Source organism: Xenia sp. Carnegie-2017, unplaced genomic scaffold, assembly GCF_021976095.1.
Source record: "Xenia sp. Carnegie-2017 unplaced genomic scaffold, XeniaSp_v1 HiC_scaffold_20, whole genome shotgun sequence".
In the NCBI taxonomy this organism is placed as follows: Eukaryota; Metazoa; Cnidaria; class Anthozoa; order Malacalcyonacea; family Xeniidae; genus Xenia; species Xenia sp. Carnegie-2017.
In genome coordinates this window covers 11,871,995-11,886,558 of record NW_025813483.1, presented here as the reverse complement: position 1 = coordinate 11,886,558, position 14,564 = coordinate 11,871,995, and the positions used below count along the sequence as shown (strand labels likewise).

Here is a 14,564-nt window from a genome sequence, read left to right as displayed (position 1 = left end):
AAAGGAAGTTTCGGGAAGTAAACAGTCAAGAATGGAAACACTAACCCTACACATCACCAAAGTTCTAAAGTAAAAAGTCTAAAAACTTTTTTTTCTTTCATCGATGTTTCATTGATTTGATGATCTGAAAAACATGTAGAAAGGTTCAATATTTTGGGAGTTTTTCTCATCTATAATGGCTCGTCCGCTTGTGCACTTTCTTGTTCTTCTTCTGGTATTCCCTTTGCAATATATGATAACGTTATTGGTCAGTAATGGACCAGAAACAGTGGACACTAGCTCGATAAACACGCGAAGGTAAACTTTGCTGTATCAATGAAAGATTTAACCTATCAAATGATCCTGAAAAGTTGCTTTATGTTTTTTTAGACTTGTTGAGTCTTATCGAGGTTTTTTTAAGAAATGGTTGTTGCCCAAAACTTGGCTTAATGAATTCAAAAATATTTGGTCTTTACTCAACGACAGTCAAGGTGAATGCGTGGCCATTGAAGTAATGAAGTATAAAAGTGAAGAGGGATATTATGGTAATAATCCTGAACCAAGACATTTGAGACCTTCTAACATCAAGTATAGGGTTGGTCAGGTGTTTGTTCACAATACTGCTGGTTATCATGGTGTTATCATTGGCTGGGATGACCATGCTCGAGTAAGAGAATGGACAAGTTGTTTATTCAAACAAGTATTATGTATGCCTTAATAAATGTATTTTTGAATATTATAGGCCTCCAATGATTGGTTGGAAGACCAATATGGTACACAAGTCACAGTAAGACAAATACATACACTACGATTTATTTAAAATCACTTCAGCTCAAAATGATATTATTCTTATTGCAGGAGAAACAAACTCAACCTCATTATCTTGTATTACCTGATAAGTCTGAACATCATGAAGTAAAGATGTATGTTAGTCAAGATGATATCAAAGTCGTCACTTCAAAAAAGGTAAGATTCTTTTGTCACAAAATCATGACAAATTTTTTCTCAAAGGCAAATGTTCACCATTACATATTTGGCTTAGAGTGTTTCATTTTGAACATTTGTAGATAGAAAATGAAATTCTGAGTGATTACTTTAAGGAGTTTAATGGCATCATTTATGAACCAAGGGAATTCTTAAAACATTTATATCCTCTTGATTAAACAAATTTCAACCATAAAAACTAGAAATATGGCACTAAATAGGTTGAGGATGGAATACAGAGTTGAACTATTTATTTAACCAGCAATGACAACATACACATTATCAAACATATTACTAGCTTCTTGGGTCATATTTCTCAATAGATCCAATACTTTTTGGTAAGTTAGCAATCTCTTTATCCAACTCTTTAAATTTCTGCCAGACCTTTTTAAAGTTCTTGTTCGTTTTGTCTTCAAAACTCCCCAAATTTGTTTCTAGTTTAATCACATTCGTATTCATACCAGAAACTTCATTTTCCATTTTTATTTCTTCTGCTTTGAAATCACTTTCCGCACTCTCGAGTTCACTTTGCAATTTGAGTGTTGTATCTGCTAAAAAAATATATAAACTATCGTTTATATTACTGATGGTCTGAGATAATTCTTGTATCTTCTCGTACGAATCGTTGTAACATGTTTTGACTTCATCCCGTACAGAGTCAAGTTCATCTTTGTTTGCTTTTAACATTTTCTCCTGCCTGAATATAAAAAATGGGAAAGAAAGATTTTCTTTATTTCGTAACTTTAAAGCAATCAACCTACACTTGAGAAGTAGCGAAGCCACTCGCACGCACGACGCAAATTTTTCAGCAAAATTTATATACATGGCTTTAGAAAATCAAGTGTATTCATTGTTGCATCGTAGGAGTAAAAAGGAGCTTACTTCAATTGAACACTACACTATAATCAAAGTTACTTTTTCGATCACTTTCACTTTCATTTTGTGAACTTACTTTACTGCAAGAATAATTGCTGTAATAGAGAGCGCGAGTGCTGCTAACGTAGCGAGACTAAAAAAACCCTTTACTATACGGGTTGTCCAATGTTGACATGTCTCTAGTATGTCCTCATTGTTTGGTCTTGTTGAATTTACAATTAAAGGAGTCGTTTCATCCATTGGCATTTCGTTAAAGTCACGTACATACGCAACCTTGATGTTGTCATCTCACGCTTGGTTAAATTTATTCATGAATGCTCAATGCCTCAATATATTGCCTCAACTAGCAACACAAATACGACATTCTTTGAAATTATACACGTTTCTCTTCAAAAAATTCAACAAATCTTTTAAATATTTATTATAACAGCATTGCATTAATTTAAAAAAACGTATTGATGTGAAAAAGTCTGTTGTGTATATTCCTATGGAACAATCGCTTCATTAAATTATTGCTATTTTAACGTCTTGTAGCTACGAGTTATTTTCCATGACGATTCTTCAGTTCATCCTCCGTTTTCTGAAATTTTGCCCATCCTTTATCAAATCTTGTGTGCGTCAGCTCTTGAAATAATTTGAAATTTTTTTCAAATTTCTGATAAATATTCGTGCTTTTCGCTATTAGATTTTGTAACCTTTGCAAACGTTGGCTCCATTTTTCCTTTATGCTCGAAATGTTAGATTTCTCTCGAGTTTTAAAACCTTCAGTAACTTGACGGAATTCTACATTTATTGTTGTGATTCTTTGTTTGAGCATTCGCATCTTTTGAAGAAATTTTGGATAACTTCCGTTGGTTAAACATGGTTTGAGTTTTGTCCTTAAACGCTGCAGTTCCTTCTCATCGTTTGTGTATTTATTTCGTTTGACAATGAGTACCGAAACGAGGGCAAAGACTAGCGTCACGATTACCACAAATCTGTAAATATATTTGTTTATTACTGCCAACCAAACGTTAGGATCTTCAGCAACCATTTTCGATATTTGATCTTTCTTTCACTTTCACTTTCCATTCTACCTGCATTCCACCCGCGGATCCTGCCAAGTTCGGGAAGAAGTCAGCTTTGATACAATTTAAGTTTCCCTTTTATTTGATGTTTGTTCAATGGTTTGTTCTTTGTTCGAAAGTGGTTTATAAATAACTTCATGTTATACAAATACACAAAATTAAACCTTAACTTTAATCGAACCTTATCTCTTATCGGTGGTAGGGATAGATGGGGATAGTAGGGGGTGTGACACCCAGCCACTACTCACTTTTCTCCTCTTTCTCAAAAAATAGCGTGATTTGCTTATCGTTAGATGTTCAATATTCATAATGTGTTTTACAATTCAATTATGAATGAAACACCGTGTTTTTTGAGAAACTTTTCCGTGATCCTGAGGATGCTCTTCCTCTTTTCCACAGTAGGAACAAACAGTTCGGCAACTGGCTGTCATTTGTCTTTTCATTAAAATCCATTGACTAGCACTTTAAAGAGTTTTATGTTGCTATGGTTTATCGAATCTTCGCGACTAAGAAGCAAAAGTTTTGGTTTACAGTTTACTGAGGTTGTGTGTGAACCAATGTTATCAGTCGTGAATGAAACTAGTCTTCTCTCATTTACTTCATGCAAGTGTTTGAAAATTGTTCATTTAGTATATTTAGTTAGTATCGAAGCTGTAGTATTAGACGCACACTAGCGTAGCCAGTTCGCTCATTTAATCGTGCTATGTTGATTTTTCCGTGATCACTTGAACTGTGAATACAATACATTTCTAAAAAAATGAATAATGATAGTGTCGTAAAGTTTACATTGTACCACCAAACTTGCAGGCTGGATACGCTACTGATGACACATGCTCGAGGCCTTCTTTGTTAACTTCTTGCTCGAGGCCTTCTTTGTTAAGGCAATTTAGTAACATTGAATAATCAATGTTACTAAATTGCCTTTTAGCTGTGTCGGTTACTCTTTGTTTAATTGACTGGAATTTACCGTTTTTAAAATACTTAACCATCGATGACATCAACTATTCCGAATTTTGAGAAATTCTGTTTCATAGCAATTAATTAACTTTGTGAGAAATTGTTATTCAAGCGATATCAGACATTTTAAATGAACGACGAGTTTTTTTATCGTAAACATGTTTCGGCATGCTTATGCCATCTTCAGTGCATAGAATGAAGGTGATTATTCTATTTGCATGATATATATATATATATGTGTATGTGACTATCGTTAATTGTATTAAATTACAGAATTAGTGTTAGATAATATATTACAGGTTAAATATTGTATTGATGTGGTATATTTGTTTGTTGAAGTCTGGTTTGAGCTTTTTTATGCAGAGCGCTTCTTTCAGTTTAAGAGAAAAAGGAGAGTTTGCGGTGTCTAAGATGCGAAAACATGAATGGTTGTATTTTGATTTGCAATGTGGTGAAGTTTGAAGGTGTTTATAAATATGTGAGTTTTTGTCGGAATGTGTGTGTTCTTTGATGTGTGTGGAGAGATGGCGAGTTGTCTCACCAACGTAACGGGAATTACATCCCGCACATGAAAATTCATAAACCACGCAAGATTTGAGTTGATGGGTGGGAATGGGTTCTCCACTGGCACCAGTACTTGCCAATCTCTTCATGGGCTATCATGAAAAGAATTGGTTTAACTACGACGGACCAAACGTACTTTTTTACAGACGTTACGTAGACGATATTTTTTGTACATTCAACAACGAAAACGACGCCTCATTATTCCTTAATTATTTAAACCTACAACACACAAACATTACCTTTACAGTAGAAAAAGAACAGGACAATAAATTGCCTTTCTTAGACATACTTATCACTAAAGACACAACTTCAGACAAATGCATAACTTCCGTCTTTCACAAGAAAACTTACACCGGACTCTTAATGAACTTTTTTAGTTTTACACCACGTAATTATAAAACAGGACTTATAAAAACTCTCCTCGAACGCATCCACAGAATCAACAATACAACAAACGGCTGTGAAAATGACATAAACACATTAATTGAAACTTTAAAACGCAATTCTTTTTCTGTCCATTTCATAGACAAAGTCATACAATCATTCAACGACAAAATACAATCAGACACACAAGCATCAGATGAACTTAACCAAAACAAACCAAACATATACTATTTCAAACTTCCTTACATTGGCTCATACTCACACACCACTCAACAAAAACTACGCAAGTTAACAAAACGCTTCTGTGTTGACTTAAAATCAAATTGGTCTTCTCATCCTACAAAATAAAAATCTTTTTAGTTTTAAAACAGTATTCCATCTCTACTCAAATCTTGCGTGGTTTATGAATTTTCATGTGCGGGATGTAATTCCCGTTACGTTGGTGAGACAACTCGCCATCTCTCCACACGCATCAAAGAACACACACATTCCACAAAACTCACATATTTATAAACACCTTCACACTTCACCACATTGCAAATCAAAATACAACCATTCATGTTTTCGCATCTTATCTGGGTAATTGTTTCTCCAAATAATCGTATGACAAAAAATAAACTATTATAATAAATTAATATTTGACAATACAACTACGTTCATTAACATTTAATATATATACGACGAAATAAATATAAAAGCCTAGCGACATTAACCTACAAAGTACGAATTCTGCACAAGAGGAAGAACAAGAAGATATTCAAGGTATTATCGACTTTTATGTTGTATTATAAATTTGAGTGTTAATCTTTTCATTAATTCTTAGAATAAAACCAGTTAGGTTAACGAAAGTTTAATTGAAAAAGAAGACTCTTAAATGAAGTTTCCGGGAAGTAACAGTCCGAATGGAAACACTAACCCTACACATCACCAAATCTAAAGTAAAATCTAAAATTCGCTTTTATGATTTTATTCAATGATCAAAACGCGTAGAAAGGTTCAATATTTTGGGAGTTTTTCTCGTCTATAATGGCTCGTCCGCTTGTGACTTTCTTGTTCTTCTTCTGGTATTCTTTGCAATATATGATAACGTTATTGGTCAGTAATGGACCAGAAACAGTACACTAGCTCGATAAACACGCGAAGGTAAACTTTGCTGTATCAATGAAAGATTTAACCTATCAAATGATCCTGAAAAGTTGCTTTATGTTTTTAGACTTGTTGAGTCTTATCGAGGTTTTAAGAAATGGTTGTTGCCCAAAACTTGGCTTAATGAATTAATATTTGGTCTTTACTCAACGACAGTCAAGGTGAATGCGTGGCCATTGAAGTAATGAAGTATAAAAGTGAAGAGGGATATTATGGTAATAATCCTGAACCAAGACATTTGAGACCTTCTAACATCAAGTATAGGGTTGGTCAGGTGTTTGTTCACAATACTGCTGGTTATCATGGTGTTATCATTGGCTGGGATGACCATGCTCGAGTAAGAGAATGGACAAGTTGTTTATTCAAACAAGTATTATGTATGCCTTAATAAATGTATTTTTGAATATTATAGGCCTCCAATGATTGGTTGGAAGACCAATATGGTACACAAGTCACAGTAAGACAAATACATAACACGATTTATTTGCAATCACTTCAGCTCAAAATGATATTGTTCTTATTGCAGGAGAAAGACTCAACCTCATTATCTTGTATTACCTGATAAGTCTGAACATCATGAAGTAAAGATGTATGTTAGTCAAGATGATATCAAAGTCGTCACTTCAAAAAAGGTAAGATTCTTTTGTCACAAAATCATGACAAATTTTTTCTCAAAGGCAAATGTTCACCATTACATATTTGGCTTAGAGTGTTTCATTTTGAACATTTGTAGATAGAAATGAAATTCTGAGTGATTATTTTAGGAGTTTAATGGCATCATTTATGAACCAAGGGAATTCTTAAAACATTTATATCCTCTTGATTAAACAAATTTCAACCATAAAAGTAGAAATATGGCACTAAATAGGTTGAGGATGGAATACAGAGTTGAACTATTTATTTAACCAGCAATGACATACACATTATCAAACATATTACTAGCTTCTTTGGGTCATATTTCAATAGATCCAATACTTTTGGTAAGTTAGCAATCTCTTTATCCAACTCTTTAAATTTCTGCCAGACCTTTTAAAGTTCTTGTTCGTTTTGTCTTCAAACTCCCAAATTTGTTTCTAGTTTAATCACATTCGTATTCATACCAGAAACTTCATTTTCCATTTTTATTTCTTCTGCTTTGAAATCACTTTCCGCACTCTCGAGTTCACTTTGCAATTTGAGTGTTGTATCTGCTAAAAAAATATATAAACTGTCGTTTATATTACTGATGGTCTGAGATAATTCTTGTATCTTCTCGTACGAATCGTTGTAACATGTTTTGACTTCGTCCCGTACAGAGTCAAGTTCATCTTTGTTCGCTTTTAACATTTTCTCCTGTCTGAATATAAAAAATGGGAAAGAAAGATTTTCTTTATTTCGTAACTTTAAAGCAATCAACCTACACTTGAGAAGTAGCGAAGCCAGCAACGACGCAAATTTTTCAGCAAAATTTATATACATGGCTTTAGAAAATCAAGTGTATTCATTGTTGCATCGTAGGAGTAAAAAGGAGCTTACTTCAATTGAACACTACACTATAATCAAAGTTACGTTTTTCGATCACTTTCACTTTCATTTTGTGAACTTACTTTACTGCAAGAATAATTGCTGTAATAGAGAGCGCGAGTGCTGCTAACGTAGCGAGACTAAAAAAACCCTTTACTATACGGGTTGTCCAATGTTGACATGTCTCTAGTATGTCCTCATTGTTTGGTCTTGTTGAATTTACAATTAAAGGAGTCGTTTCATCCATTGGCATTTCGTTAAAGTCACGTACATACGCAACCTTGATGTTGTCATCTCACGCTTGGTTAAATTTATTCATGAATGCTCAATGCCTCAATATATTGCCTCAACTAGCAACACAAATACGACATTCTTTGAAATTATACACGTTTCTCTTCAAAAAATTCAACAAATCTTTTAAATATTTATTACAACAGCATTGCATTAATTTAAAAAGAACGTATTGATATGAAAAAGTCTGTTGTGTATATTCCTATGGAACAATCGCTTCATTAAATTATTGCTATTTTAACGTCTTGTAGCTACGAGTTATTTTCCATGACGATTCTTCAGTTCATCCTCCGTTTTCTGAAATTTTGCCCATCCTTTATCAAATCTTGTGTGCGTCAGCTCTTGAAATAATTTGAAATTTTTTTCAAATTTCTGATAAATATTCGTGCTTTTCGCTATTAGATTTTGTAACCTTTGCAAACGTTGGCTCCATTTTTCCTTTATGCTCGAAATGTTAGATTTCTCTCGAGTTTTAAAACCTTCAGTAACTTGACGGAATTCTACATTTATTGTTGTGATTCTTTGTTTGAGCATTCGCATCTTTTGAAGAAATTTTGGATAACTTCCGTTGGTTAAACATGGTTTGAGTTTTGTCCTTAAACGCTGCAGTTCCTTCTCATCGTTTGTGTATTTATTTCGTTTGACAATGAGTACCGAAACGAGGGCAAAGACTAGCGTCACGATTACCACAAATCTGTAAATATATTTGTTTATTACTGCCAACCAAACGTTAGGATCTTCAGCAACCATTTTCGATATTTGATCTTTCTTTCACTTTCACATTCTACCTGCATTCCACCCGCGGATCCAGCCAAGTTCGGGAAGAAGTCAGCTTTGATACAATTTAAGTTTCCCTTTTATTTGATGTTTGTTCAATGGTTTGTTCTTTGTTCGAAAGTGGTTTGTAAATAACTTCATGTTATACAAATACACAAAATTAAACCTTAACTTTAATCGAACCTTATCTCTTATCGGTGGTAGGGATAGATGGGGATAGTAGGGGGTGTGACACCCTGCCACTACTCACTTTTCTCCTCTTTCTCAAAAAATAGCGTGATTTGCTTATCGTTAGATGTTCAATATTCATAATGTGTTTTACAATTCAATTATGAATGAAACACCGTGTTTTTTGAGAAACTTTTCCGTGATACTGAGGATGCTCTTCCTCTTTTCCACAGTAGGAACAAACAGTTCGGCAACTGGCTGTCATTTGTCTTTTCATTAAAATCCATTGACTAGCACTTTAAAGAGTTTTATGTTGCTATGGTTTATCGAATCTTCGCGACTAAGAAGCAAAAGTTTTGGTTTACAGTTTACTGAGGTTGTGTGTGAACCAATGTTATCAGTCGTGAATGAAACTAGTCTTCTCTCATTTACTTCATGCAAGTGTTTGAAAATTGTTCATTTAGTATATTAAGTTAGTATCGAAGCTGTAGTATTAGACGCACACTAGCGTAGCCAGTTCGCTCATTTAATCGTGCTATGTTGATTTTTCCGTGATCACTTGAACTGTGAATACAATACATTTCTAAAAAAATGAATAATGATAGTGTCGTAAAGTTTACATTGTACCACCAAACTTGCAGGCTGGATACGCTACTGATGACACATGCTCGAGGCCTTCTTTGTTAACTTCTTGCTCGAGGTTAGTAACATTGAATAATCAATGTTACTAAATTGCCTTTTAGCTGTGTCGGTTACTCTTTGTTTAATTGACTGGAATTTACCGTTTTAAAATACTTAACCATCGATGACATCAACTATTCCGAATTTTGAGAAATTCTGTTTCATAGCAATTAATTAACTTTGTGAGAAATTGTTATTCAAGCGATATCAGACATTTTAAATGAACGACGAGTTTTTTTATCGTAAACATGTTTCGGCATGCTTATGCCATCTTCAGTGCATAGAATGAAGGTGATTATTCTATTTGCATGATATATATATATATATGTGTATGTGACTATCGTTAATTGTATTAAATTACAGAATTAGTGTTAGATATATATTACAGGTTAAATATTGTATTGATGTGGTATATTTGTTTGTTGAAGTCTGGTTTGAGCTTTTTTATGCAGAGCGCTTCTTTCAGTTTAAGAGAAAAAGGAGAGTTGGCGGTGTCTAAGATGCGAAAACATGAATGGTTGTATTTTGATTTGCAATGTGGTGAAGTTTGAAGGTGTTTATAAATATGTGAGTTTTTGTCGGAATGTGTGTGTTCTTTGATGTGTGTGGAGAGATGGCGAGTTGTCTCACCAACGTAACGGGAATTACATCCCGCACATGAAAATTCATAAACCACGCAAGATTTGAGTTGATGGGTGGGAATGGGTTCTCCACTGGCACCGGTACTTGCCAATCTCTTCATGGGCTATCATGAAAAGAATTGGTTTAACTACGACGGACCAAACGTACTTTTTTACAGACGTTACGTAGACGATATTTTTTGTACATTCAACAACGAAAACGACGCCTCATTATTCCTTAATTATTTAAACCTACAACACACAAACATTACCTTTACAGTAGAAAAAGAACAGGACAATAAATTGCCTTTCTTAGACATACTTATCACTAAAGACACAACTTCAGACAAATGCATAACTTCCGTCTTTCACAAGAAAACTTACACCGGACTCTTAATGAACTTTTTAGTTTTACACCACGTAATTATAAAACAGGACTTATAAAACTCTCCTCGAACGCATCCACAGAATCAACAATACAACAAACGGCTGTGAAAATGACATAAACACATTAATTGAAACTTTAAAACGCAATTCTTTTTCTGTCCATTTCATAGACAAAGTCATACAATCATTCAACGACAAAATACAATCAGACACACAAGCATCAGATGAACTTAACCAAAACAAACCAAACATATACTATTTCAAACTTCCTTACATTGGCTCATACTCACACACCACTCAACAAAAACTACGGAAGTTAACAAAACGCTTCTGTGTTGACTTAAAAATCAAATTGGTCTTCTCATCCTACAAAATAAAAAATCTTTTTAGTTTTAAAAACAGTATTCCATCTCTACTCAAATCTTGCGTGGTTTATGAATTTTCATGTGCGGGATGTAATTCCCGTTACGTTGGTGAGACAACTCGCCATCTCTCCACACGCATCAAAGAACACACACATTCCTACAAAAACTCACATATTTATAAACACCTTCACACTTCACCACATTGCAAATCAAAATACAACCATTCATGTTTTCGCATCTTATCTGGGTAATTGTTTCTCCAAATAATCGTATGACAAAAAATAAACTATTATAATAAATTAATATTTGACAATACAACTACGTTCATTAACATTTAATATATATACGACGAAATAAATATAAAAGCCTAGCGACATTAACCTACAAAGTACGACTTCTGCACAAGAGGAAGAACAAGAAGATATTCAAGGTATTATCGACTTTTTATGTTGTATTATAAATTTGAGTGTTAATCTTTTTCATTAATTCTTAGAATAAAAACCAGTTAGGTTAACGAAAGTTTAATTGAAAAAGAAGACTCTTAAATGAACATTTCCTTGCCAACTTTTTCCGTTTTGAAAAGTCCCCTTATACACAATCTCAGTTAAATTAGAATTCGCTTTTATGATTTTATCAAATCAAAACGCGTGCAAGGTGTTTGTACTTTTGGCAATTTTGCTTATTTTAGATTGTCCTTATTTTATGAATGTCTTTATGTTTGTCGTTAAATATAAGTGAAGTTTTGATCGTTTTCGACGATCTAACTTTTCGGATTTTTAACGTGGAGCTATAGTAAGTTTGTTAAATTTATATTTTATTAGCTAAATATTATCATCGAACTATATTGGACAACATGGTCTTGACAAAATTAAAATAATTTTTGCACTCATCGCTTTTGTTGCGTTAATCTCACAAGTTCGTTCATTAACTGCTGGAAAACGAGACTGGGGAAAACGAAAAAGAGCATTAAATCACTTTCAAAAGCAAAGGTGAGCCTTAAGAGAATGATAAAAAATGTCAACAAAGTATTTTTCACCAAAATTCTTTTAGCTGATAATATGTTTGCATTTTTAATTTTTCGTTGTGAACAAAGAATTTTTAAATGTATGCTATAGCTATTTTTGTTTAACATGATCAAAAATCTTCGGTGTTAAGTAGGAGGGATGAGCTTGACGGTATGTAGCCGTATATGTTTTTCACGCTTAAACAATTGAACACGTTAATTTCTGCATTTATCCAGCTCTATGTATTGTTTTAGCATGACATTAGACAAGTTTCGTTTTAATTTTCCAGTTCCAAATGCCTGTTCAAACTGGTTAATAGCTACTGCCTACTGCCTAAACCATTACACTGCATTGTCCTAATTTTACTCAACATACTGATAAAATTTAATGTATTCTGTAATTGCACTTGCCCGAGCAATTGTTAAGTCTTAAAGGCAAAGGGTGAATACTATGATTGGCAGTAGCTGTTGCGTAAACATGCAACCGTTATATGTAAGGCATTTATCTTAATCTTAGACTCGTAGTTGAGTCTGAGTTGAAAGTTAAAATGCGTTGACTTTAATTGAACAATAATTTCACTGTCCGCACATAATTGAAAACCAATTAAAAATAATTATGGGGATTCCATTTACAGTTTTGAAGGCTATAGGAGAATCTTCTTTATTTTCTGCTTTCTTTAATCTTCTGATCATCTTCAGGTGGCCGTCAATGAATGACCTTCGCAGAAAATATGACAATTATGACCGCGAAGTGAAGAATCCTTCCGAGTTTTACAAAGAGGACTTCGAATAATGCGTGTTATTGATTCACACATGTTATATGTATGCAGAGATATGTATATATATTTATATGTGTATGAATGTATCTGATTATATGTTGAAAATAATAAAAAATGGAAAGAATGATTTTCTTTATTTCGTAACTTTAAAGCAATCAGCCTATACTTGAGAAGAAAATTTTATACATGGCTTTAGAAAATCAAGTGTATTCATTGTTGCATCGTAGGAGTAAAAAGGAGCTTACTTCAATTGAACACTACACTATAATCAAAGTTACTTTTTCGATCACTTTCACTTTCATTTTGTGAACTTACTTTACTGCAAGAATAATTGCTGTAATAGAGAGCGCGAGTGCTGCTAACGTAGCGAGACTAAAGAAACCCTTAACTATACGGATTGTCAAATGTTGACATGTCTCTAGTATGTCCTCATTGTTTGGTCTTGTTGAATTTAAAATTAAAGGAGTCGTTTCATCCATTGCCATTTCGTTAAAGTCACGTACATACGCAACCTTGATGTTGTCAAGGTCACGCGTGGTTAAATTTATTCATGAATGCTCAATGCCTCTATATGTTGTTTTTTAATTAGAACTAGCAACACAAATACGACATTCTTTGAAATTATACACGTTTCTCTTCAAAAAATTTAACAAATCATTTAAATATTTATTATAACAGCATTGCATTAATTTAAAAAGAACGTATTGATGTGAAAAGTCTGTTGTGTATATTCCTATGGAACAACCCCTTCATTAAATTATTGCTATTTTAACGTATGGTAGCTACGAGTTATTTTCCATGACGATTCTTCAGTTCATCCTCCGTTTTCTGAAATTTTGCCCATCCTTTATCAAATCTTGTGTGCGTCAGCTCTTGAAATAATTTGAAATTTCTTTCAAATTTCTGATAAATATTCGTGGTTTTCGCTATTAGATTTTGTAACCTTTCTAAACGTTGGCTCCATTTTTTCTTTATGCTCGTAATGTTAGATTTCTCTTGAGTTTTAAAACTTTCAGTGACTTTACGGAATTCTACATTTATTGTTGTGATTCTTTGTTTGAGCATTCGCATCTTTTGAAGAAATTTTGGATAACTTCCGATGGTTAAACATGGTTTGAGTTTTGTCCTTAAACGCTGCAATTCCTTCTCATCGTTTGTATATTTATTTCGTTTGACAATGAGTACCGAAACGAGGGCAAAGATTAGCGTCACGATTACCACAAATCTGTAAATATATTTGTTTAGCACTGCCCACCAAACGTGAGGATCTTCAGCAACCATTTCCGATATTTGATCTTTCTTTCACTTTCACTTTCACTTTCCATTCTACCTGCATTCCACCCGCAGATTCAGCCAGGTTATTGAAGAAGTCAGCTTTGATGCAATTTAAGTTTCCCTTTTATTTGATGTTTGTTCAATGGTTTGTTCTTTGTTCGAAAGTGGTTTGTGAATAACTTCATGTTATACAAATACACAAAATTAAACCTTAACTTTAATCGAACCTTATCTCTTATCGGTGGTAGGGATAGATGGGGATAGTAGGTGGTGTGACACCCAACCACTACTCACTTTTCTCCTCTTTCTCAAAAAATAGCGTGATTTGTTTATCGTTAGATGTTCAATATTCATAATGTGTTTTACATTTCGATTATGAATGAAACACCGTGTTTTTTGAGAAACGTTTCCGTGATACTGAGGATGCTCTTCCTCTTTTCCACAGTAGGAACAGACAGTTCGGCAACTGGCTGTCATTTGTCTTTTCATTAAAATCCATTGATTATCACTTTAAAGAGTTTTATGTTGCTATGGTTTATCGAATCTTCGCGTCTAGGAAGCAAAAGTTTTGGTTTACAGTTTACTGAGGTTGTGTGTGAACCAATGTTATCAGTCGTGAATGAAACTAGTCTTCTCTCATTTACTTCATACAAGTGTTTGAAAATTGTTCATTTAGTATATTAAGTTAGTATCAATGCTGTAGTAATTGACGCAAACTAGCATAGCCAGTTCGCTCATTTAATGATAGTGTCGTAAAG

At 33.6% G+C, this 14,564-nt stretch overlaps 3 protein-coding genes and 2 long non-coding RNA genes across 5 annotated transcripts; 3 read left to right on the top strand and 2 right to left on the bottom strand.

Moving 5' to 3' along the window:
• The first annotated feature begins 38 nt into the window (after positions 1-38).
• On the top strand, positions 39-1,228 carry LOC124442403. Its single transcript, XM_046992899.1, has 5 exons — positions 39-297; positions 370-646; positions 722-766; positions 838-945; positions 1,047-1,228. Exons 1-5 carry the CDS (start codon positions 176-178, stop codon positions 1,140-1,142), a joined length of 648 nt encoding a protein of 215 aa, XP_046848855.1. The 5' UTR covers positions 39-175; the 3' UTR covers positions 1,143-1,228.
• Positions 1,198-2,657, bottom strand: LOC124442404. Its single transcript, XM_046992900.1, has 2 exons — positions 1,916-2,657; positions 1,198-1,660 (listed from the first exon to the last, which is right to left on the bottom strand). Exons 1-2 carry the CDS (start codon positions 2,083-2,085, stop codon positions 1,258-1,260), a joined length of 573 nt encoding a protein of 190 aa, XP_046848856.1. The 5' UTR covers positions 2,086-2,657; the 3' UTR covers positions 1,198-1,257.
• A 3,839-nt stretch (positions 2,658-6,496) lies between these two features.
• LOC124443332 lies at positions 6,497-6,803 on the top strand. Its single transcript, XR_006947628.1, has 2 exons — positions 6,497-6,589; positions 6,691-6,803. It is a non-coding gene; the product is annotated as an uncharacterized LOC124443332 (long non-coding RNA).
• Positions 6,804-7,010: 207 nt separating this feature from the next.
• Positions 7,011-8,531, bottom strand: LOC124441696. The gene is made up of 2 exons (XM_046992162.1): positions 7,544-8,531; positions 7,011-7,293 (listed from the first exon to the last, which is right to left on the bottom strand). The coding sequence occupies exons 1-2, from the start codon at positions 7,711-7,713 to the stop codon at positions 7,011-7,013; spliced, it is 453 nt and encodes a 150-aa protein (XP_046848118.1). The 5' UTR covers positions 7,714-8,531.
• Positions 8,532-11,099: 2,568 nt separating this feature from the next.
• Positions 11,100-12,500, top strand: LOC124443331. Its single transcript, XR_006947627.1, has 3 exons — positions 11,100-11,179; positions 11,571-11,738; positions 12,452-12,500. It is a non-coding gene; the product is annotated as an uncharacterized LOC124443331 (long non-coding RNA).
• Positions 12,501-14,564: the final 2,064 nt, after the last annotated feature.